The sequence below is a fragment of the Nilaparvata lugens genome, chromosome Y (assembly GCF_014356525.2).
Source record: "Nilaparvata lugens isolate BPH chromosome Y, ASM1435652v1, whole genome shotgun sequence".
Classification (NCBI taxonomy): Eukaryota; Metazoa; Arthropoda; class Insecta; order Hemiptera; family Delphacidae; genus Nilaparvata; species Nilaparvata lugens.
Window position 1 is genome coordinate 627,496 of NC_052519.1, and position 22,251 is coordinate 649,746.

A 22,251-nucleotide genomic window follows, 5' to 3' on the forward strand; every position below is an offset into this window, starting at 1 on the left:
GAACATTTAATCATCGAAAAAAAAAGGAGCGCTTGAAGTTGTTCCACCTCCTTTTGGCGGAGCCAGCTCTTCTTAAAATTAATATTACTGTACTTCAGCAAACAAAAATAATTTCTCGATAATCAATCAATAAAGATAATTGATTATTCACAAGATTACGACTGTTCCTAAAGTTTTCACAAGTCTACTCTGTCACTCAAGAGCGCGCAAAGTTGTTCTTCTTGAACCGTTTGGCGGAGTCGGCAGCGCCCTTGAGCTTCAACTGCTGAGTTGCTGAGTAGTGGCGGAGGTGGGGATGACAGTGGAGGACGGTGGTGTGCCGTTTGAGCAGGTGGTCGGCCATCTCCTCGTCAGTCATATTCATATACTGCTTTTCGCAGAGAGAACACTGTATGGTCTGCGCAGCCACCGACAAGTGACTACGCACCACGTGCTCTAGCATCGCCGACTTGTTCTCGTGTCCTGCAATCAATCGCAATATACATCACAATTAATATTACAACATAATAGTAAATCATCATTGTGAGCAAAAAAAAAGAAGAAACAATCAAGTGAAATGGGCTTTACATGTACCCCATTGTACCTGACGACATCCTCGAACATAAAAAAAAACGAGACGGGGCCGCGCTATCTGTAAACTTTTATCTGTATTGTTCCAAACAGGTTCATCCTCTAACTCTCGACTAGCATACTTTATTGTCCTCTGATTCCGCTTCATTTCCCTCATTAGTGGCCCCATATGACCTCATTTAGACCAGCTAAAAAGCAAACTAAACTCAGCAGTATTTGTTCTTAGAACCGTGAAGAAATTGCTGGATGCAGGAACGCTTAGAAGTGTTTATTTTGCTGTGTTCCATTCTCTTCTTTCATACGGTGTTATATTTTGGGGCAATTCAACTCATGCAATAAATATATTTAGGATTCAAAAGTGGGCAGTTAGAGTAATGGTGGGTGAATCTATTGGAGCAAGTTGCAGAGATTATTTCAAAGAGTTAAAGATTCTCCCACTACCAGGTGTAGGGCTCTTTGTTTTATTGATAGGAATAAAGATAGGCTCAATACAGGAGAGTTGTTCCACTCATACAATACCAGATATAGACAAAACCTCAGAGACGACATACATCGAACTGGTGAAATCATATGAGAGGGGGGTAAAGAGTGCAGGAATTCGGCTTTATAATTCATTGCCAACACGCATAAAAGCTCTTACAGGTGAAAAGTTCAGAATTAAGGTGAGGGAGGAGTTGTTGCAGGTTTGTCCTTATTCCAGTGAGGAATTCTTTTTGCATTATAGAATGCAAAGATTGACGACTTAGATTATAATTGACAAATCCTTATACCCCTTTCATAGGTGGTCAGTGGGATGAAAAAAATGAAATGAAAAAAAAAATTAAATTTCTCTATTACTTTGCACTTTACATATGTTACTAGTATATTCTACAATATTATTGAATCTAAATCAGAAATACTTGTACTTGTATTATTCCCAATGATTAATTTGATGAAACTCAACTTGCGCATAAGCTGTATACAAACTAACTTGAGTTGCATAGGATTCAATACTTATTTAATGTACGATTTTTTGGCATCATTTCAAAATCTATTAAATTGAACACAACTTGTGAAACATATGATGTGTTTGTCAAGTTCCATTCAACCTCGTAGAATTTATAAGTACGTCCAAAAATCGATGTGGGCTTTACACACCACGTACGTTTGACTAAATTTGTACTTGTCATCGATAGTAATGTGTGTGTTTATCCAATCACTGTATGCTACCACTGGTTTACAGCTGAAAGTGCCTTCAAGTAACCAGACTGGTCCACCAATATCTTCCTCGGAGTTGAAAACTTAACAATTGATCACGAAAATGTCGAAATTCAATAACAATAGGCGATCACTGAAGGGTCACTAGAACTTCTACCTGTTCATCCATTGTTTTCGGCGGCCCAGCCTCGATTCTTTAACCCTAAGATTTATTCTAAAGCTGCGTACACATATACGCGCTTCCAACCGCACCGAGCACGCACCGCCCTCGTACCGCCCTCGTTCCTCCATCGAACCACAGTCCCTCCGCCCACGCACCCATCATGAACGTTACGGAAGATGTTAGATCTTCTCGCGTTCCCCGGTCGAACCACTTTTGCTCCCCGGTCGATCATCAATCGCTCTGCTGGAGTGACATTCGGTTGCGGAGCAGAGCGAAAGTCTGTACGCACCTTAAAGCTGCGTACACATATACGCACTTCCAACGCGCACCGAACAGAAATTGTTCAAATTTAGTACAGAAGCTAAGCTAGTGTGTAATAATGGTATGTTAGAATGAATTTAAAATAACGCCAAAGATACGCCCAAAATTAGCGGTTTTTTGCGTTTTCCCAGTTCTTTCATCAAGTAATAAGATATAAAATGTTCAAATTTGGTACAGAGGTTTAGCTAGGGTCTAAACATTTTGTGATGAGGTGACTTTAATATTTCATCAAAGATACGCCCAAAATCAGCGTTTTTCCAACGTTTTTCTCAGCTTTTCTGCGTTTTCTCACCGTCTTCTCATCGAGCGAGGAAGTACTTTGACTTTCTGATGGAATGGAGCATGCTCAAATGAAAAATGCAGGCGAGCGAAGCGAGCCCGCTGATCTCATTTTTGAACGATCCAGTCTTGGGTCCAGGGGGCGGAGCCCCCTGGCTTGATGGATATGGCGAGCGAAGCGAGCCTGACAGCTAGTGATAAATATTTACAGAAATAAAGTGTGACTCACCAGCTTTTTCTGTCAAATTTCTCTGTAAATGTTTGTCACACTAGAATCACTGATGACTGTTCCTTCATATTAAGCTGCGTACACATATTCGCGCTTCCAACCCGCACCGAGCACGCTCCGCCTTCGTACCGCCCTCGTTCCTCCATCGTACCACAGTCGCTCCGCCCGCGCACCCATCATGAACGTTACGGAAGATGTTAGATCTTCTCGCGTTCCCCGGTCGAACCACTGTTGCTCCCCGGTCGATCATCAATCGCTCTGCTGGAGTGACGTTCGGTTGCGGAGCAGAGCGAAAGTCTGTACGCACCTTAACACTTCACTGCTTAGTGACATAGTGATTCATATAAAGGTGCGTACAGACTTTCGATCTGCTCCGCAACCGAACGTCACTCCAGCAGAGTGATTGATGATCGACCAGGGAGCAAGAGTGGTTCGACCGGGGAACGCGAGAAGATCTAACATCTTCTGTAACGTTCATGATGGGTGCGTGGGAGGAGCGACTGTGGTTCGATGGAGGAACGAGGGCGGTACGAGGGCGGAGCGTGCTCGGTGTGGGTTGGAAGCGCGTATATGTGTACGCAGCTTAATGTATCAGTTTCTATCTAGTGTTGTAGTAGTTCTAAATATTGTCAGATATTCCCACTGCATGGTTTTACATGTTATTCATACATTATATGAGTCAGATTCTCTACTTTTAAAATACTTCAACATTTCACCGATAGAGTGCTGCAAATTCATAACCTCATGTCACTGAAAAGTGAAAGTACGACATTTTCACGACTTGGTAACATCACTATGGAATAATGGAAAGGCCTAAAGGCCATAAAGGTGAATCAGCTGATGAAAAATCTTTAAAATACGTGGGGCACCAAACAAGTGTTTGGCAGCATGGAAGGTGATTCGGAGTGAAACAAAATCATCTGCTCCTGCACGTGGTCCACTATCATAAGAGAAGCTGAACAATGACTGGGTGGACTCCATCCAGCAGATTCGAGAGCGGATTGCGGCATCACCAGGGGCATCAAAAACACCACTGGAGCTGCTGGAAGACATCAGGCGACCACCAGCGGCAGCCTTCGCTTGGCGTGGAGTGACCTGTGAGGACATCCTCTGGATCTCAACCAGAATGGAGACCTCAACCAGCAAGGACTTTTACTTCATGTCTAGTGGTTTCTTAAAAAGTATAATTGAGCTCATAATTGTCCCACTCACATATTGTATTAACATATATCTGTCTCAATCTAAACTTCCAGACCAGCTAAAATTGGTAAAGGTAATACATGTGTTCAAGAAGGGTGATAGGGGTGACCCTAATAATTATAGGCCCATTTCAATTTTGCCTATTTTGTCCAAAATATTTGAAATGGTGATAGCTGAGCAACTCTATGAATTTTGTGAGTTGAATAATCTGTTTGCAGGTACACAGTTTGGCTTCAGAGTGGGGAAGTCGATAGTGGAGCCTGTTGAACATATTGTTCTCAAGGTAGGTCCATGCAAGTTTTGAGAAGGGAGGCCTTGCTGGGCTCACATTGTAACCTTAGCAAGGCATTTGACACCCTGGACCATGCTACTCTTTTGGCCAAGCTCGCTTCCTATGGAATTGGTGACAGCCCTCTGATGCTTCTCCGTTCCTACCTGGAAGGACGTGAGCAAATAGTGCTGGCGAATGGTGTGAGGTCTCAAGTCAGATCAGTGAGCTGTGGGGTCCCCCAGGGCTCTGTACTGGGGCCTCTCCTGTTTCTCATCATGATTAATGATGTTGCCCTTTTGAGAGACAGGACTGTGGTGTGTTATGCTGATGACACCTCAATGCTGGATATCAGTGGTGACATGACTGACCTGGGCAGAAAGATGTGTGCTTCTGAGAGGGCTGTTGCAGACTGTTTTCGGGCAAATCTCTTCCTTCTCAATGGCGAGAAGACCCAAAGAATTGTGTTTGGCATCAGGAATGGAGTACTATATGATTTCCCTCCTGTGAAGCTCCTTGGCTTCACTCTGGACCGTAAGCTTTCCTGGGGCGGGCACATTCAGGTAGTCTGTGGCAGGTTGAGCAGGGTGCTGTTTTGCTCAGGAGCCTGAGATGTGTACCAGAGGCCCATCTCCGCATGTGTTACTTCGCCTTCTTTTTAAGTGTGATGGCATATGGCATCACCTTGTGGGGTAGGCTGAGGCTGGACCTGCCATATTGTAGATTGGGGAGGACCCAGAGCAGCCTCATCTACCAGCCAGCTAGAATTTTGAACAAGCTGCCACTTTCAGCCAAGACTCTGCCAGAGACGGTCTTGAAGAGGAGACTGAGGGCTTTCCTTCAGGAGAACCCCTTTTATTCTCTGATGGAGTTCTATGATTGTGATCCTCAAACTGTAAGTAGATACTTCTTGCATTAGTCTTGCTGCTCTTCTGCTGCTGCTTTTTGTGTTTTGATGTGTATTTTTGTTCTTGACCTGTCTTATGACAGTTTTTTATGTTCTTGAGTTGTTCACTTGTGGCCATACCTATGACCACGCCATTATTATTATTAGTAATCGGCTTGAGATAACAGTAAATGTTGCGACATAAACACCCTATACCATGAGATACCTACTTACGCTATTGTTTCTCTATGGAAATACTCACTTCTCAAATTCATTGGATTGGTAGAGAAGGTTTTTCAATAGATCATCAGCCGCCGTGACTCGCCTAGTGAAAGCGTGACTGGCGTTGAGGCATTCCACGCAGCTCAGACAGACCTGCTTTGGAAGTTCGTCCTCTTTACTCACCTAAAAGAAAGATATCAACAAAAGTTACAGACCAAACTTTACTCAACTTCAAAAATAAATTAACGAAAGTTACAGACCATACTTTACTCACCTTCAAAAAAAAAAAAAAAGAGATAACAGATGTTACAGACCTTGCTTTACTCAACTTCAAACATAAATCAACGAAAGTTACAGACCAAGCTTTCCCTTCAAAAAGTGCATTCAGTGAACTGAGAGTCCAATCAATCCGTCAACTCTATGTGCTTGGTATATTCAAGTATTTCAATAAGCATAGAAGATCATTTTCAAGAATTAATGTAACTCATAGAACTTTTTGTGTAGTTGAGAAGTTGATATTGTGGTAATTATTTATATTGAATGAAAAAGACTAAGAAATTGTCAAAAACCACAGATTTATTGATACTTAGAAAGACCGGTTTCGGTTATTACACCATTGTCAATCTCTGATTTGAGTTCTATGAGTTATTGAATGAAAAATACTCAGAAATTGTCAAAAACCACAGAAATCAGAGATTTATCAGAGATTGACAATGGTGTAATAGCCGAAACCGATCTTTCTAAGTATCAATAAATCTGTGGTTTTTGACAATTTCTTAGTCTTTTTCATTCAATAACTCATAGGATACAATTTACATGGATATTTTACTTATGATTCTAATTATGTGTGATTCTATATTTTAATTATGATTCCTAAACAGCTGGTATACATCGCTCCAAAGATTGTAAACTGCAACCCGAACCTATCGGTGAGCCTATTAAGTTTGTTTCAATTTATATTAAAAACTGGATACTTCACAACTATTACTTCCATCTTAATTTTCTATGAGATCAACATTTTTTCAACTCTTGAAACTATTCATTATGTCAGGATTAATTCACAATTATTTATAGCATTTATTTCAAATATAGGTACTTTCCATTGTTTGTATAAAAATATTCCATTTTAAATTATTAGCTCAAGATTTAGAAACAGTTAAGTCTCTACTCCTACTGGCGAACAAGTGTTTCACTTATGCCATTAGTTCTTCACCTCTAGCCGTATTTTACAGATAGTTGATACAAATATTTAGAATTAATGTTTTTTTTTCTAATTGACACATCTTTGTATTGTTTTTGCGTTTTTGGTTTTATGAATTGAAGCTTTACTCAACTTCAAAAAGAAATCAAAAAAAGATACAGACCATTTCAACAGTTTATCTTATGAATATTCTCTATGATCAGGCTATTCTGAAACGTTTATGTTGGTAATAAAATTGAAACGAGATAACGTGCAATCGAGCAGTTGGTATTAATACTTTAAACAGTTTTGTTTTACAGTAGTTGACAGTAAACAGTTTTCGAGCAGACGAAAAACTGTGCTTTCAATGAATGGCCATAGTCGAGTGCTTAGACGCTGTTTAGCGTAAAAATGTGGTTTAAATGTTACTCGATATACTGGTAAGAAATAAAAAATATGTTGTCCGTTCTTATAAAATATTTTTTTCCAATAAATGTTTTTATTACAGGGTTATAAATGTAATTCATACTGTTAACTCCACAAGTGTATAGTGAGTTAACATTCAATCACTGAACTTGATGAATTATTTCACTTTTTGTGTAGTTGAGAAGTTGATATCGTGGTGATTATTAATATTAAATAAAAAGCCTAAGAAATTGTCACAAAACACTCAGTTTGATTGTGAGAATGTTCTGAAGTTTATCAGATATTGTAAATAGTTGACAACCGAAACCGGTCTTTCTACTTTTAATAGTCAGAGTCCGATTGTTTATGGCTTGCAACTTTTCAGCAAGCTGCCCAAAAATTAGTCAGTCAAGTATGCCTAATTTTAAGAGATGTTTGTATGCATTTCTCATTGACAACGCATATTATAGTGTTGAGTTTTTAAATGATAGGGTGTTAATATTTGTTCAACTGTAAAATTACAGTTATTTGTATGTAAAGTGTAGAAGAATATTATAATTCATGTAACGTGCTAATTCTTTGTAAGCTCCTGTTATTCTATTTACTATCTATGTTCTGTATTTTTCAATACCTGGGGTGACTTGGCCAGTTGTTAAGTGTTTTGGCTTAAATTGAATTTGAATAAAATATGTTGTTTGTGACAATTTTTTAGTATTTTTTAACATCATTTTCTTGGTAAATATTATATATTTTGAGAAATAAGTGATCTACAGATGGCAATAAATTGTAAATTATTTTGTAAAGATGTATGAATAAATAAATACCCTAAGCATCAACACCCTAATCAACATCGACAATCCCCTCCAATGCCGAAACATTGACACGGTGACTCATTGGAAGGAGCTTCTATCAGTTGGAGGATTTTTTTAAATATCGGGGCACCGAGCTTCGCTTGTTATTTTTATTTATTGATAAACAGAACACAATTCTCTAAAATGATCGTGTTTATATTTCACAGCTGGCTATTATGTCATCTTATGAATTTCGGAGATGCGATATTTTGATTTTTCACATACTCACTCGCTCACTCACTTTTTTACTATCCACAGCTGTTTCAGTCAAGGATGAATTATCCTTTTAATGTCGTTCAGCGAGTTAGCGCCGTTCATCGTTAGAGCCGTTTTCGAGATCCGTTAAACATAAATAACCAGATATAAAAATACAAATATACAGAAATTGTTCGCTTAATAGGATGAAAGCTTTGCTGGACCATGACACTGTCTACATTTTACGTATCATGTTTTTAATTACTTGACACGAGCTATCCAGGAAAACCTAGCCTTGATCAAGACATTGGATAATCCACTGGAATGCTTACCAATATAGGCAGTGCCTCGTTGATTTTATCCGCCAAAGTGTCAATGCCTTCGTCATCTTCGTCGTTTTTGCCCGGTTCAGTTGGCGTCGACTGGAAAATGAAAACGGCGTCCTCCTCAATGGTGCATGCACAGAGTCGACAGTACTTGACGGAGAGGCGTTTGCGCGGCACAATGTCTGACTCGACCATTTGGGGGTCCAAGTGTGGCTCACTTTTGAGCCCGACATGCTCGTCCAATGGGTCGAGGGCATCGCCGTCACCGATCGCCGTCTTCTCGTCGGCCGTCAGCTCGGTGAACGGACCGGACAACAGTTCGGACGACATATGCGGCAGGATGTGTTCCGGCGAGCCCTCATCCGGTTTCGGAGACTCAGGTTTAGGAAAGTCTGCAAAACACAATTTAGAATTCAAATACTGTAGGTAAAAATACTCGTATAGGCTATTGTAAATTGCAATAATTTTCATTTCGAACGATAAAAAACTTGTCTACAGATGGAAATTACTGAGATATTGCAATTATTCAAATGCTAATGAACTAATAATTATTATTAAACGAAAATCTAAATTAAATGCTGTAAATCACCCCGAAGACTTCTGCCACTGCAAATATTGACGATAAAACACTTGTCTACAGATGGAAATTACTGAGATATTGCAATTATTCAAATGCTAATGAATTAATAATTATTATTATACAAAAATCCAAATAAATGCTGTAAATCACCCCGAAGACTTCTGCCACTGCAATATTGACGATAAAACACTTGTCTACAGATGGAAATTACTGAGATATTGCAATTATTCAAATGCTAATGAACTAATAATTATTATTAAACGAAAATCGAAATTAAATGCTGTAAATCACCCCGAAGACTTCTGCCACTGCAAATATTGACAACAGGGTAAACAGCTAGATATAAATTCGATGAGCGCTACTATTCAAAAAACTATTTGTCAGCCCGGGAATGACAAATAATTTTTGAATAGTAGCTCTCATCAAATTTACATCTAGCTCTTTACCCTGTTGTCAATATTTGCAGTGGCAGAAGTCTTCGGGGTAATTTACAGCATTTAATTTCGATTTTCGTTTAATAATTATTAAAAACACTTGACTATTGTTATAGAGAAACAATAGCGTAAGTAGATATCCCATGATATAGGGCGTTTATGTCGCAACGTTTACTGTTATCTCAAGCCGATTACTGTCGATTATTGTAGATTTTTAATGTTTTGGCCGGGTGCGATTGTATGAACGGCACAATATGAGTGACTGCCAGCGTCACATAGCTTTATGGAAAAGAACTACATGGACTATCGGCTTGAGATAACAGAAAAAGTAACGACATAAATACCCTATACCATGGGATATCTACTTATGCTATTGTTTCTCTATGCTATTGTCAGGTACTGACAGAGCGTCAGTAGCTCTGGCATCCAATTATACAATATTTTATCTGATTTCATAAAGAATATGAATGAACGCGGTTTTAGATCTAAATTGGAATCGATCTCACCAAGTGTGCTTTCTACACAAAGGAAGAGTAAATTGATCATTACTCTACATGAATTGTATAATGTTTTCTTCTCCTGTGTCTTCTTTCTGTTACTGTAGGCTATGTCTATTTTGTTCGACCATTTAGATTTTTGACAAATTCAGATCCCCTGATCAAGTGGGCAGTGGATGCTATTTAATCTATCTGTTAGTGCCACTTTTCATTCTAAGAACTGGACTGCCGTTACATGGCATTACCGTTCACATTTTCAACAGTACTAAAAAAATCATTTATTCACAGCCAGCAATACAAATTGTAGGTACAGCAAGGCAATCAGAATAGGTAGCTGATATAGTAAGGTCCAAGTTATGATGGCAGTGGCAGAGAAATATAGAAGAACAACGTTGCCAGTGGTTGTCGAACATCAGAAAATGTGGTCAGTAATTATGTTATCCTATTCCAGTTATCCATAAGTGAGATCCACGTTATCATGGCAGTATTCAATTAACATTGATGCTGCTATATTTGTCTATCATTCGACAAAACAGATAGTGCTATCCTTTTCTAGCTCCACAACGTTGCCAGATCGTTCTTTTACGATGTAGAAATATAATTAACAAAATATTTAATCCCATTTATTATTTAATCATTGAGAATATATTTTCTTGGTGAATAAATATAATTTATTATTAATAATAAATTATATAAATATTGTTAATATCAGATATACCGGTATTAGCTATATTTTATAGAAACCTGACTACATTGACCTGACTTATATACATAGGCTCTTCCATAACTGGAGTCCTTGGGATGAAAACAAAAGAAGGAAGAGGCAAGGCAGAGAATCGGCATCAATGATCTTTCTCCACTAACATTACAATTACCATATAAGCTACATCTATATAAATAAAGTTCTAGCCTCAAATTTTGACGTTCAATAACTTTTTTATGTGTGCACCGAATTTGGTGATTTTTGTTTAGTTGTTATGTTCAGGAGCAGGATAAGGCCTATCAAATTTATGATCAGACTTCAGGACTTTTTTCTATGGTCCTTCAAAGTTTACAAGTAATCCTTATGGAAGAAGATTTGTGAGCTGGCCACACACAGAAATAAAAATTAGCTGTTATTGCGTCAACCAACAGCCGTCGGTAGATCTGTTTTTCTATTTTTTATTTCTACTGATTCACAAAATTTTGATTCTAATAATAATGCCGCGGTGCGAACGACGTCCAAACTTGGGTCGTAGAACTTGAAATGCTGTAAATTTAGAATATGGACGGGATAATCAGCAGCAAGGAGATGTGCCATTAAATTTCCCAGCAAGCTGCATTCAACTATATCTAAAAATACAAACTGCTGTACAACTAACTGAGCACATGAAAAGTCCATATTGAGATGTAAAATACTGATTGTCGGATAATTTAATAAAAATATAGTGCATCAGATTAAGCTAAGACTAAGAACAACTGAGGAGGCGCGGCTTGGTGATACAAAGTGTTGAACTTGTGGAGATTACCTTTTCACACCGTTCCACGCCATGTCCGATTCAGTGTGTGTGAGTTCTCCCATTCAAACCAATATACAGTAAGCAAGAAGCACCTGATGCAAAATGCCGCATCGCGCCTCCTAAGGTGTGCATCCAGCTAAAGGTTGTCATGAGATGCATTAACTATTTGGCGGTACGAAGTTCGCTGGGCCAGCTAGTTATTAATAAATATTACCATTATACATTATTGATGTTACTGACTGTTCATTCTTATTAAAAATAATAAATTATTATAATTGAGATTAAATATTTTGTTAATAGATAATATTTTTACATTGTTGAGAAACGATAAGTAAACGTTGAGGAGCTGGAAAGGGATAGCGCTATCTGCTTCGTCGAATAACAGACAAGGATAGCAAAACTAATGTTAATCAACTACTGTCATTATAAAGTAGACCTGACTATAACGAGCGGACCTTCAATATTGGGAGTGGTCTTATCACTGTTTTGACTCACTGAGAGTGGTTGTGTATGGACCCATAAGTTAGAGTGTTTAAAAAGTAGACTTTCAATAAGAATCAAGGTGGATTATCGATGTAGCTAGTTTCTTAAACAAGAATAAAAACCTATTTCGGAGGTTTAGGTTGCACGGTCTCACCTGATTCCTTTTGATTTCTCAATGATTTGAAATAATACTCGATGACATTGGCTGTCATTTCGAATGGTTTGGTGGCACTGATGAGTTGTTTCAGATTGACAGAGAAATTTTCTTGCTCAACCAGCCGGTTCGACAGAGTTTCAAATGTGTCGTCAGGCAGCACGTCTATTTCCACCTTTTTCTCGTCTAAATCGCAACGGAGTACGAGACGCATTTTTACTGAAAAATGAATAAATGAATTATAAATCGGAAATCCAAGTTGTTGAGACTTTATTTTGTTTTATTGTATTAGATTATGTTAGGTATTATATATGCCTGTAAAAAGAACGCTCATTATGCATACAGAAGATTATAAACTGATAATAAAATAAATTCTCATTCATACAATCACGTTAAACAAGCTTTCAAGACTTTCCAGTTAGAAGCATTTATGAAAACCCTCTTAGTTTCAGTCATTTTTTCCACTTGATTTTCTAGTCTGATGAATATTATCATATTCAGTAGGCTACATAAAAGTAGTTTAGGCTACTGAATTTAACGTTACCTGTTTAATTAGTTGACTAGATGTTCAAATTTGTATCAAGAAATTAACATGCCAAAATGAAAGCAACAAAAATATGAGAATAGAAATGATGAGAAATCAATTACCGTATGCCATCAAAGTTTTTTTCTAAATGTCAAAGCTTTTTGGCACAATACTGGGAAAACCCCAAGTAGGCCTATATAAGATTTGAAACTTTAAATTGACTTCAAATTTGAGTTTTTATTGTCAGAATAACATGCCAAGTTGATAGAAAAAAGTGAGTCCAATTACTCCAGAGAATGTTATACTTGGAACCTCGGTTTTCGGTTGAATCACTCAAGGTTTTTATAACACAAACTACAAAGTGCACAATGTAGTTGAGAGTTTGTTAATGATAGTCAATCATAACATGAATACCTATATTATATAAAAAAAATATAAAGGAGCAACCGCTGAAGTGTAAATATTTATAAGTTAATGTATTGATTTAAAATTACTGTAAAATGTGTGTAGTATTAGTAAGAAAACACTAGTCATATGATGATTCAATATCATCACAGGGGCAAACATATTTATAATTTGTTGATAAGAACTATAAAATTCTAATAATTATTTTGAAAACAAAAAATCCAAACTGCAACACCTTGCCTACGTTGTAACCTAATTGGTTAACTTTGCACTGTATACAACATTGCAATTGATTTCAGATTTTAATGATCTAGTTTGGATGTATGTACAAAGTTCACTTTGAACTAAGAAATGTTATCTTAATGATAAATTTATAATAATAATTTATTGATAATTGAATAGTTTTGTTTTGTTTGGGAGAAAGCTGTTGGACAATTCAAATTTGTGATGCTTCAGAAGTAGGGACAGCTTGAGCAACATTTTTGTAGGTTATTGAATTTAATAGAAATAATTGTAAATGAGAACAATATGTGGCATTTTTATACGGAGATACAAAAATAAGGAAAATCTATGTAATTATTTCTAAAATAAATGTGAAGTAAGTAATAATTCATACCTCAATAATATTTTAACACAGTCCAATATTACAAAACAGGATGCCAATACAACAAGCAACAAGGCTGTAGTTAATCAAGATGGCGGCCAGTGGCTTTTGGCGATTTTTGATTGGTTGATGGCGAGTGTGCGTGCGTGTACGCGATTATCATCACCACAGAGTAAATTGAAGTGAAGAGTGGCATCTCAAATACATTAGAATTTGCTAGGTATTCATCAAAGAGTACTATATTCCTCAATATAAGTAGAAAGCATGGAAGTAAGAAAACCATCTTTTCTTACTTCCATGGTAGAAAGAGATATAAAATCACATAAAATGATGTGAAATTCATTTATTCTATCAAACATCATGTCATTCAAAAGTGGTTTAATTCCATTGATTTTTTAAATAGTACAGGTTAAAAGATTTAGTGATGAATATTGAAGATTCACTATGGAATATTATCCCGATTGTTTTTCTCCCAGTTTTTGTAATAAAATTGATTCAGAAGTCAATAATTCACTAAATTCATGAATTCTGTTTTGAAATTATTCTATTTAGACTAGATGATTCAGGAGATACTGATAAGCGCCAAATTCAAATGCGTTTGTGTGTCGTGGCGTTCGGCATCATGTTCAAATGTACCGTAATGTTTTAGCTTAAAGTTACCTACAACCCTTTGGGTCAGTTTTCAAGACTCAGCACTCGTCTTGTTATATTCATCAAACAATATTATTATTATTATATTCTTATCTTCTTTTATTTCTGTACTTCAACACTTTTTTAGTCGCTTTCCACTTGACAATGGTCAGGTTATAATACCTTTGTAAGAAGTTGGTGGTTTTCATTTCAAATTGTATAATACAAAAAATAATTGATAATTATATCAGTTTTTATACATAAATTTATTACAATAAGCTCAAATTTCAATTTGCTACCTACATATTGTAATTACAAAATAACATTAAAAATAATTTATCCTAACCTAAAAATTCATTTTAGCTCATTCTTTTGTCAAAATTTGTATTTTTTTCTCTGAAAGTGTCGTCTAACAAACGTAGTAAATGTGGATGTAAACTTTTATGAAGTGTTATATGTCTGCTCACTATGAACTTTTAGCAGTTATCATGTAAGAATAGGGGGCCATCTCAAATTTATGACATCATGATTCACACCTCACTATTAGTCCTAGTTGAAATAGCAGTCGTAAACCCATAAGGCAATTACTATTTCTCTGGTCATAAATTCAACAAACCTGGGGAGTAATGTAGATCCACATTCTGAAAACTTTTTTTGCTGCTCTCAACTCTTTAACTTTATGGTCTCTTGTTTGTGAGGAGATCCATATGGAAAGTTTCCAACTTGGTTTCTTCGGGTTTTGCATTAGTTGGAACCTTCCCAAAAATCTCCTAACCTTCAAGATACCTTAAGTTAAAAAGTAACATTCATTTGTTTTCAAAGCTCAGCTCAGCAAAAAGTGTTTAGTTTTCAGAATTTAGATCTACTTTACTCCTCCAGTTTTTTGTATTTACGACCAGAAAAATAGTAATTCCCTTACTGACATCAAACTACAAAAAATATGTTGTACAATCGCGGTCTCACGAGTTGATCCCTTGACCAATTTACCCCTTCCACAGCATCAAGACGCCAATTGTATAGCAATAACAGTTGAGTTTTTGCCAGTTATTTGAGTTATACTTTCATCATTCGTCATTATTAGAGATCTGGATTGACTGTGTCTCTAGTGGACCTGACTTGGTCCTTGTCGTAGGGGTTGATGTACGTTTTACCTAAAAATAAACACTCATTCACGCTTTTTTAACTTAGACAAACATCTAAAAATTGATTATTTTACAACTCTCATCAAGATGTCCTGGTCTGTAAAAATATCACATTTAGCCTAGCAAGAGATTGCCTATGTATTATGTGGTAATTTTATTTTTAAATTAGGAATGCAGTCACATATCGGCAGTTGGCTTCCTTCTAGCTCCGTCTCCCTCTGTACCGAACAACTAGGGATCAACTTCTCTGACCACATTGCAATGTAATGCCATTTAGTATTTCAGGTTCACAATGTGATCACAAAAACCACAAGGTCACGTAAAAAATCGAAAGGAAGCTGTCACAACAAAAAAGTCAATAATATAAACTCACCAGCGTGTTGTCCAACGTAAATAACTCACTGATACCATAGAGAAACAATAGCGTAAGTAGATATCCCATGGTATAGGGAATTTATGTCGCAACTTTTACTGTTATCTCAAGCCGATTACTGTCAATTTTCACTGTTTTGTTGGAGTGATAGTGTATGAAAGGCACAATTTGAGAGACTACCAGCGTCACACAGCTGCATAGGAAAGAACTATGTAAACTATCGGCTTGGGATAACAGTAAAAGTTGCGACATAAACGCCCTATACCATGGGATATATGACCACCGTCCCTTTTGAAAAAGTTGAATTGGATTGAAAGTTTTTTTTTCTGTAAAGTGTGAAGTTTTTAGCTAAAAAATTTCTAGTTTCATTCAAAATTTAGACTTTTTGAATAATTACTAAGTTACTGTTCTAGATTTTTTGATTTTAGACTCTCATAGTACCTATTTGATTCTAAATTTACTAGTTTATCTGGGTATTGAAGAGCGTAAATTGTATTTTGAAAAGTGAAAGTGACAATAACCAACATTTTGATTTGGACAGTATAGTATAAATTGGAAATGGGACAGTTTTGGGCATGAGCCTGTTGTGCCTTTCCTCATGTTAAGTATTTGTACACAATGTGATGAATAAATAAATAAATAAATATATCTACTTATGCTATCGTTTCTCTATGCTGATACACATTGAAAACACTTATTCTTCACCAAGACCAGGGGAGTCGGTTAGTTGTGTCAAAAAATATAAGAATAAACTTCTCTAGACGTAAGTAATGACTATAAACTTGAGTTTTCAAGATGATGGCATGGTCACTGTGACTTCCAAGAACTCATGTAACTCATAGAGGGGGTTTTCTTTAAGCCAACACTTTAACACTGAATGATAGAATACAATGGGGTCTCCACTAGCAATCTCCTCAGAAATGCCTTGAAATTGCCTGGTCGACAGGTCTCTTGCTGTTATTAGAAGCTTGTTGAAAAGTCTGTAGATAGGTGGGCAAGGCCAGTTCGTGTCCTACTCAGCCTCTGAAAAGGCACATCCAAACTATGGCTCCCTCTTGGATCATATGCATAAAAACTCTGCCTGGTGGCAAGCTCATCTACATTCGCGTTGGTCCTGCAAAGAGTTAATTTGATAATTTCATTGCGACGACTTCCGAGTTCTTCAGAAGCAATACATTCGCTTTTCTTCTTCAGAAGAGCTCTTGGGAAAGTAACAACCAGGCGATAGACCGTGATCCGTTTTTCATCTAGTAAAATGACTACTCACCAGCTGGATGACGATATCAGAAAACTAATGAATGAAATGAATCCAGTCAAGAATGATTCATTGGTGGAGACAAAAGTGAAGCTGTTGGACATTCACTTTGATTGGGACTTGATGCAGTTGGCTCCTCAAAGTGAGACTCCAGAGGCGGTTGTTTCTAGACTCAACGAAAAGATAGAAGAACTAGTCGAGCACACCGATTTCAAATTTTTAAAGTAAGTTTCCTTATTTGAAGAGATTCAAAGGTTTCAATGATTTTTTTTTTCATTATCTTGGATAGGTCGAGATGGTGGGAAGACCGAGAAAGATGGAGAGGCATTGTTCATACCTAGACCCGGCACTAGCTGGAACGGGACACGGATATGGATGGGTAGATCTTGGCTAGAAAAGAGATTCAAAAGTTTTCAGTTGTTGAGATTCATCATATTGGCTGAGCTGATAAGTTTCCTACTTTGAAGAGATTTGCTCGAAAGAGCTTGAATATGTGTAATGTTACTTTTTGTTGACCGAACGAAGTGAGGTCTAAGATTCAAGTCGACGGTTTGGCATTTCTCTTAATGTTTATATGTTTTTATGTTGCGCATTTACGGCGAAACGCGGTAATAGATTTTCATGAAATTTGACAGGTATGTTCCTTTTTAAATTGCGCGTCGACGTATATACAAGGTTTTTAGAAATTTTGCATTTCAAGGATAATATAAAAGGAATAAGGAGCCTCCTTCATACGCCAATATTAGAGTAAAAATCAGACTATAGAATTATTCATCATAAATCAGCTGACAAGTGATTACACAGATGTGTGGAGAAGCCAGTCTTTTACTGTATTTGTATAAGGTCTATAGTTTCAATCAAAGACATTCAAGAGGTATGCATCTTTAAGCTGAGTTTACACCAAAGTTATTAACAAAATGGTTATAACTTAATCCTTATAGATTCTATTAGATTGAACGAAAGTTGACAAACACATAGGTCTATGTTCATCGTGTGTATGATAAGTTATGTTCAATCTAATATAATCTATAAGGATTGAGTTATTAACATTTTTTAAATAAATTTGGTCTTATCGCAGCTTTAAGGTCTTTGGTTTCAATATTTTGTTTTGCAGTCATTGTATTATATGCGTGCCCATCAGTATCAATATTCTCACATTCGAAAAAACTAATTTAATTGGTGAATAAAAATAAACATATCAACTAAATAATGCTGGAGAAATTATAATATTTTTGATTCTAAAAAATTAATTTTCATCAGATAGAAAGATCATCACGGAACTGGATGAATTATATCATTTGGAATACAAATTCAAACGTGAACTGAGTTTGTTAACATCTAAAACAGTTGACATCAGGTACTTGTGGATGAGGATACTGCGTGAGGTCTACTGTTCACAGAACTACTAGTGATAGGTATTGTAATAAAAAAATAATGAATAGTGTTTCTAAAATCAAGTTGTATTACAATAGTGGAAAAGTATAGATATGCAACACAGTAGAATATTCATTCATTATCTTATTACATTCTCACACATTGAACCTATCTATGTTCCTATCTCTTCCCGTTCTTGAAAATAATCTTATAGAATTCGATTCATGTAATTTGTGCTATTTCGGTATGATTTCAGTTTGAATCTGCAGCTGATAATAGCGCAAGAGTTGATGAAATATGACAATAGCACTGGATTGCAAAAGATACGGGACTGTGAGCAGTTGTTGAAAGACCACAAGAATAGTAACTGCCAGGAATATCTGTTCGTAACCATTTTCAAAGCAATGGAGTACATGGTGATGGGGTGTAAAGCCTATGCTCTTTACAATTATTGTGAACTCTTCAACGAAGCAAAAGAGGTTAGTAATAGCATGGAGAAAATATAGCATATTAAGAAGATATCCCATGATATCATTTTCAATATTACTATCATGATTGAGTGAAAATATAGATCGTTCATGTTCGAAATTTCAAGCCAATTTTGCTAACTCAAGTCAACTCGTAGTTCTGTGAACAGTAGACCTCGCAGCCTCCTCTTATACTGTCCATCAGAGTAAATCCTGTCTGTATGTCATGTCGACGAGATATCGGTGTGAAAATGGCTAATGGCTGTTGGGGTTGGTGTATCAAAAATGCTAACATCAAAATCTAATCACCTTCAAGACTTACTGGCAATAGGACAGCCCGAGTTCAAAGCAGAGAAAGTTCGAGAGACAATACTATGTTATTTTAATTATTGATTGCATGCGTTATTGTACGGAATCAATAGTTCGTTTAATAGTGCATAAAAATTGCATTCAATGAAGCATACAATTAATAGTCTACACAGCAGCTGGTTTTTTACCAAGTTTCATTGAGATATTGAATTGTATGCATTATGGCATGTAATTTATAATACAATTTATATAAAAATTGCATTTAATGAGGCATACAATTAATAGTCTACACAGCAGCTGGTTTTTTACCAAGTTTCATTGAGATATTGAATTTTTATGCGTCATGGCATGTAATTTATAATCCCACTCGACAGCTGATTTATGATGAATAATCCTATAGTCTGATTTTTACTCAAATATTGGCGTATGAAGGAGGCATCTTTTCCTTTTATATTATCCGTGAAATGCAAAATTTCCAAAAACTTTGTATATACGTCGACGCGCAATTAAAAGAGGAATATACCTGTCAAATTTCATGAAAATCTATTACAGCGTTTCGCCGTAAATGCGCAACATATAAACATTAAAACATTAAGAAAAATGCCAAACCGTCGACTTGAATCTTAGACCTCACTTCGCTCGGTCAATTAATGTCAACTTATTTACTTACTTACTAAGCGCTACAGCCCCACGTGGACCTTGGCCTCCTCAACAATTCGCCTCCAATCATCTCTATCACCTGCTCGTCTCCTCCAGTTTCTCACCCCCAAGCACGCCAGATCTTTCTCCACTTCTTGAAGCCAGAGGGTTTTGGGGTGACCTCTTCTCCTGGTTCCTTCCATTCGTCTAACAAGCATCTGTTTCTGTGTTCTGTTTTGCTCCATTCGTTGCACATGGCCCAGCTAGCTAATCCTTCTAGACTTTGCATTGACTTCTGCATTGTTCCTTACTGTCAAATAATGTGCATAATACAGACCTGTGCATAATAATCCCAGACCTGAACATGAGGAACCTCAAATCCAGAAAGCCAACAATAAAGCTGGCAGAGCGCCTCAAGAGTGAGAACTTTTGTTTGATGGAGAGATGGAGAGAGGAGGCACCCCCTATAATTCCAGATGCTCTCAGACAGTGCACCAGGCCACCAGGATTTGACCTTCCTAGACACGCATGGGTCACATTAAACCGAATCCGAACATTGCACGGTAGATGCAAAGCATCTCTTTTCAAATGGGGCTTTATAGACTCTCCAGGATGCGATTGTGGAGCTCCATTGCAGACAATGAAACACCAGACAATGAAACACATTGTCTATGAATGTGACAGACGTGCCTACCTGAGTGACAGTAATGACTTTACTGTGGCAAGCCCTCAGGCGATCCAGTACATTTTAAATTTGGACGTGCACTTGTAATCAGTGCGAAATTACAAGGACTTACGAATAAGGAAATGCCATACGCTATATATATATATATATAATATTTTGGCCGGGATGAGAGTGTGATAGACACAGTATGATAGACTACCAGCGTCTCATAGCTTCACGAAAAAGAAGTAGTAGACTATCGGCTTGAGTGGAAGTGGAATTTGGAACATAAAACGCCCTATACCATGGGATATCTTCTTAAGCTATCTTTTCTCTGTGGTATTAGTTTCTTAATTATTCGTATACTCCAACCATTTACTTCACAATAACTTCCAATCTACAATACTTCAACTATACTAGTAGTTCTGCGAACAGTAGACCTCGCTCATGAATACAACTCTCGATCTAACTAGTAGTTCTGCGAACAGTAGACCTCGCTTATGAATAGCCTACAACTTTCAAACTAATGAGAAGGGCCATTAAGGAAGTACAGTATATTGTGAAGATTTATCCATGTCAATTATTATTTTCTCCATTGAAAGTGCTAAAGACATTGTTTCCAGGGACACCGGACTTATAAATGTCTCTCAAGGAGGTACCATCATATCGCCCACATATTTACAATATTACAAATTTTCTAACAATTAATTATAAGAAATCGGTCAAATGACAGAAGAATGGAATATGCAGTAGGCAATTTAGACTATGAATCGTCTAACAGACGATAGTGAGACGGAAATGATTCTAAATAACATGGGTTTGTTGGTGACAATGACAGGAGGTTGCTAATAATGTTTTTCATGAAAAGTGGATTCAATGTTATGGCGGCTTGTTATGCCTATGCAGAATGTTTATGCTCACAAGTCGTTTTCCGATCTCATACTAAAACGAAAACAAGAGCTAACTAAGCTGTGATGTCTCCGGCCGGTTCGGTAGGTCTAGAAACTATTCATCTATGAAACAGGGAAATATCGTGTTGGAAAGGGGAGAAGAAATGGGTGCAATCAAGTAAAAAGTTTTATTCAATTAATAAATACAGTATGATTTGGAGCGGCTCAAACGTTTCAAGGTTACCGCTGACAACTCTTGTCCTCTATCGATAGCATTCCAACGATACCATTCATTCAATACAGCACATTTTAAAGCGGCACAATTTATATTAAAACCGGAGGTCTTATCAAAAATCGTTACACATACGTTTCTGCGCCTTTTTTCAAAGAACTTGTATACCAAATTGCATCCAAATCGGACAAGAACTGCGACTGTAACTGCGGTACAAACAAACAGACAAAAGCCGATCGAGTCGAAACTAAGTGAAGGTAAAGGGTATCAGAGAAGGTAGCTGAGAGTGACGAAAAATAATGCATATATTTAAATGTGTCAGGACATAGTGGAGCGGTGAAGTTAGCGTAGAAGGAAGCAAATAAATTTAGATACATGCATTAGTAGCTATGATTAGTGGGGATAGACGGGTTTTTTTGCGCAATTACCGAGAAATAAGGAAAAATTTTTGCGCAAATCCCCCTCCCCCTCCCCCTTCCCCCTCCCAATCTAGAGTTTGCGCATGCGCAAACTCCCCCTCTCCCTCTCCTTCTCCCTCTCCCTCTCCCTCTCCTTCTCCTTCTCCCTCTCCCTCTCCTTATCTTATCTCCCCTCTCCCAGTGAGGACGAGGGGGTTGAAAAGAGAGAGAGATATATCTCTCTCTCTCTCAGTGAGGGAAAAAAAATTTCCCTTTTTGGAGGAAAAATTCCCTCTCTCTATAGTGACAGATTAAAGTGAATCCATCTAATGCTATACTGACAGATTAAAGTGAATCCATATTTCTACATCTAATGCTATACTGTCAAATTAAAGTGAATCCAT

The 22,251-nt window shown here is 37.0% G+C and overlaps 2 protein-coding genes across 2 annotated transcripts in view; one reads left to right on the forward strand and one right to left on the reverse strand.

The window, feature by feature from the left end:
- Positions 1 to 331: 331 nt before the first annotated feature.
- On the reverse strand, positions 332 to 13,576 carry LOC120355202. Its single transcript, XM_039443536.1, has 5 exons — positions 13,487 to 13,576; positions 11,940 to 12,158; positions 8,299 to 8,684; positions 5,376 to 5,518; positions 332 to 462 (listed from the first exon to the last, which is right to left on the reverse strand). The coding sequence occupies exons 2-5, from the start codon at positions 12,151 to 12,153 to the stop codon at positions 420 to 422; spliced, it is 786 nt and encodes a 261-aa protein (XP_039299470.1). The 5' UTR covers positions 12,154 to 12,158; positions 13,487 to 13,576; the 3' UTR covers positions 332 to 419.
- A 507-nt stretch (positions 13,577 to 14,083) lies between these two features.
- LOC111058642 (F-box protein SKP2A) overlaps positions 14,084 to 22,251 on the forward strand; it is a 46,766-nt gene continuing 38,598 nt past the window's right edge. Inside the window, exons 1-3 of the mRNA XM_039443484.1 lie at positions 14,084 to 14,148; positions 16,819 to 17,098; positions 18,505 to 18,727. Of these exons, the coding sequence (XP_039299418.1) occupies positions 16,875 to 17,098; positions 18,505 to 18,727 (447 nt within the window). The 5' untranslated portion in view covers positions 14,084 to 14,148; positions 16,819 to 16,874. The remainder of the gene's footprint in view (positions 14,149 to 16,818; positions 17,099 to 18,504; positions 18,728 to 22,251) is intronic.

Bases quoted from the DNA above. Each gene is read 5' to 3' on its own strand.
- LOC120355202 (XM_039443536.1), bottom strand. From the start codon at position 12,153: ATGCGTCTCGTACTCCGTTGCGATTTAGACGAGAAAAAGGTGGAAATA. The intron at 8,685-11,939 runs GTGAGACCGTGC...TGTGTTTTGCAG, and splicing joins GAGAAATCAAAAGGAATCAG to ACTTTCCTAAACCTGAGTCT. The intron at 5,519-8,298 runs GTAAGCATTCCA...TCTTTCTTTTAG, and splicing joins ACGAGGCACTGCCTATATTG to GTGAGTAAAGAGGACGAACT.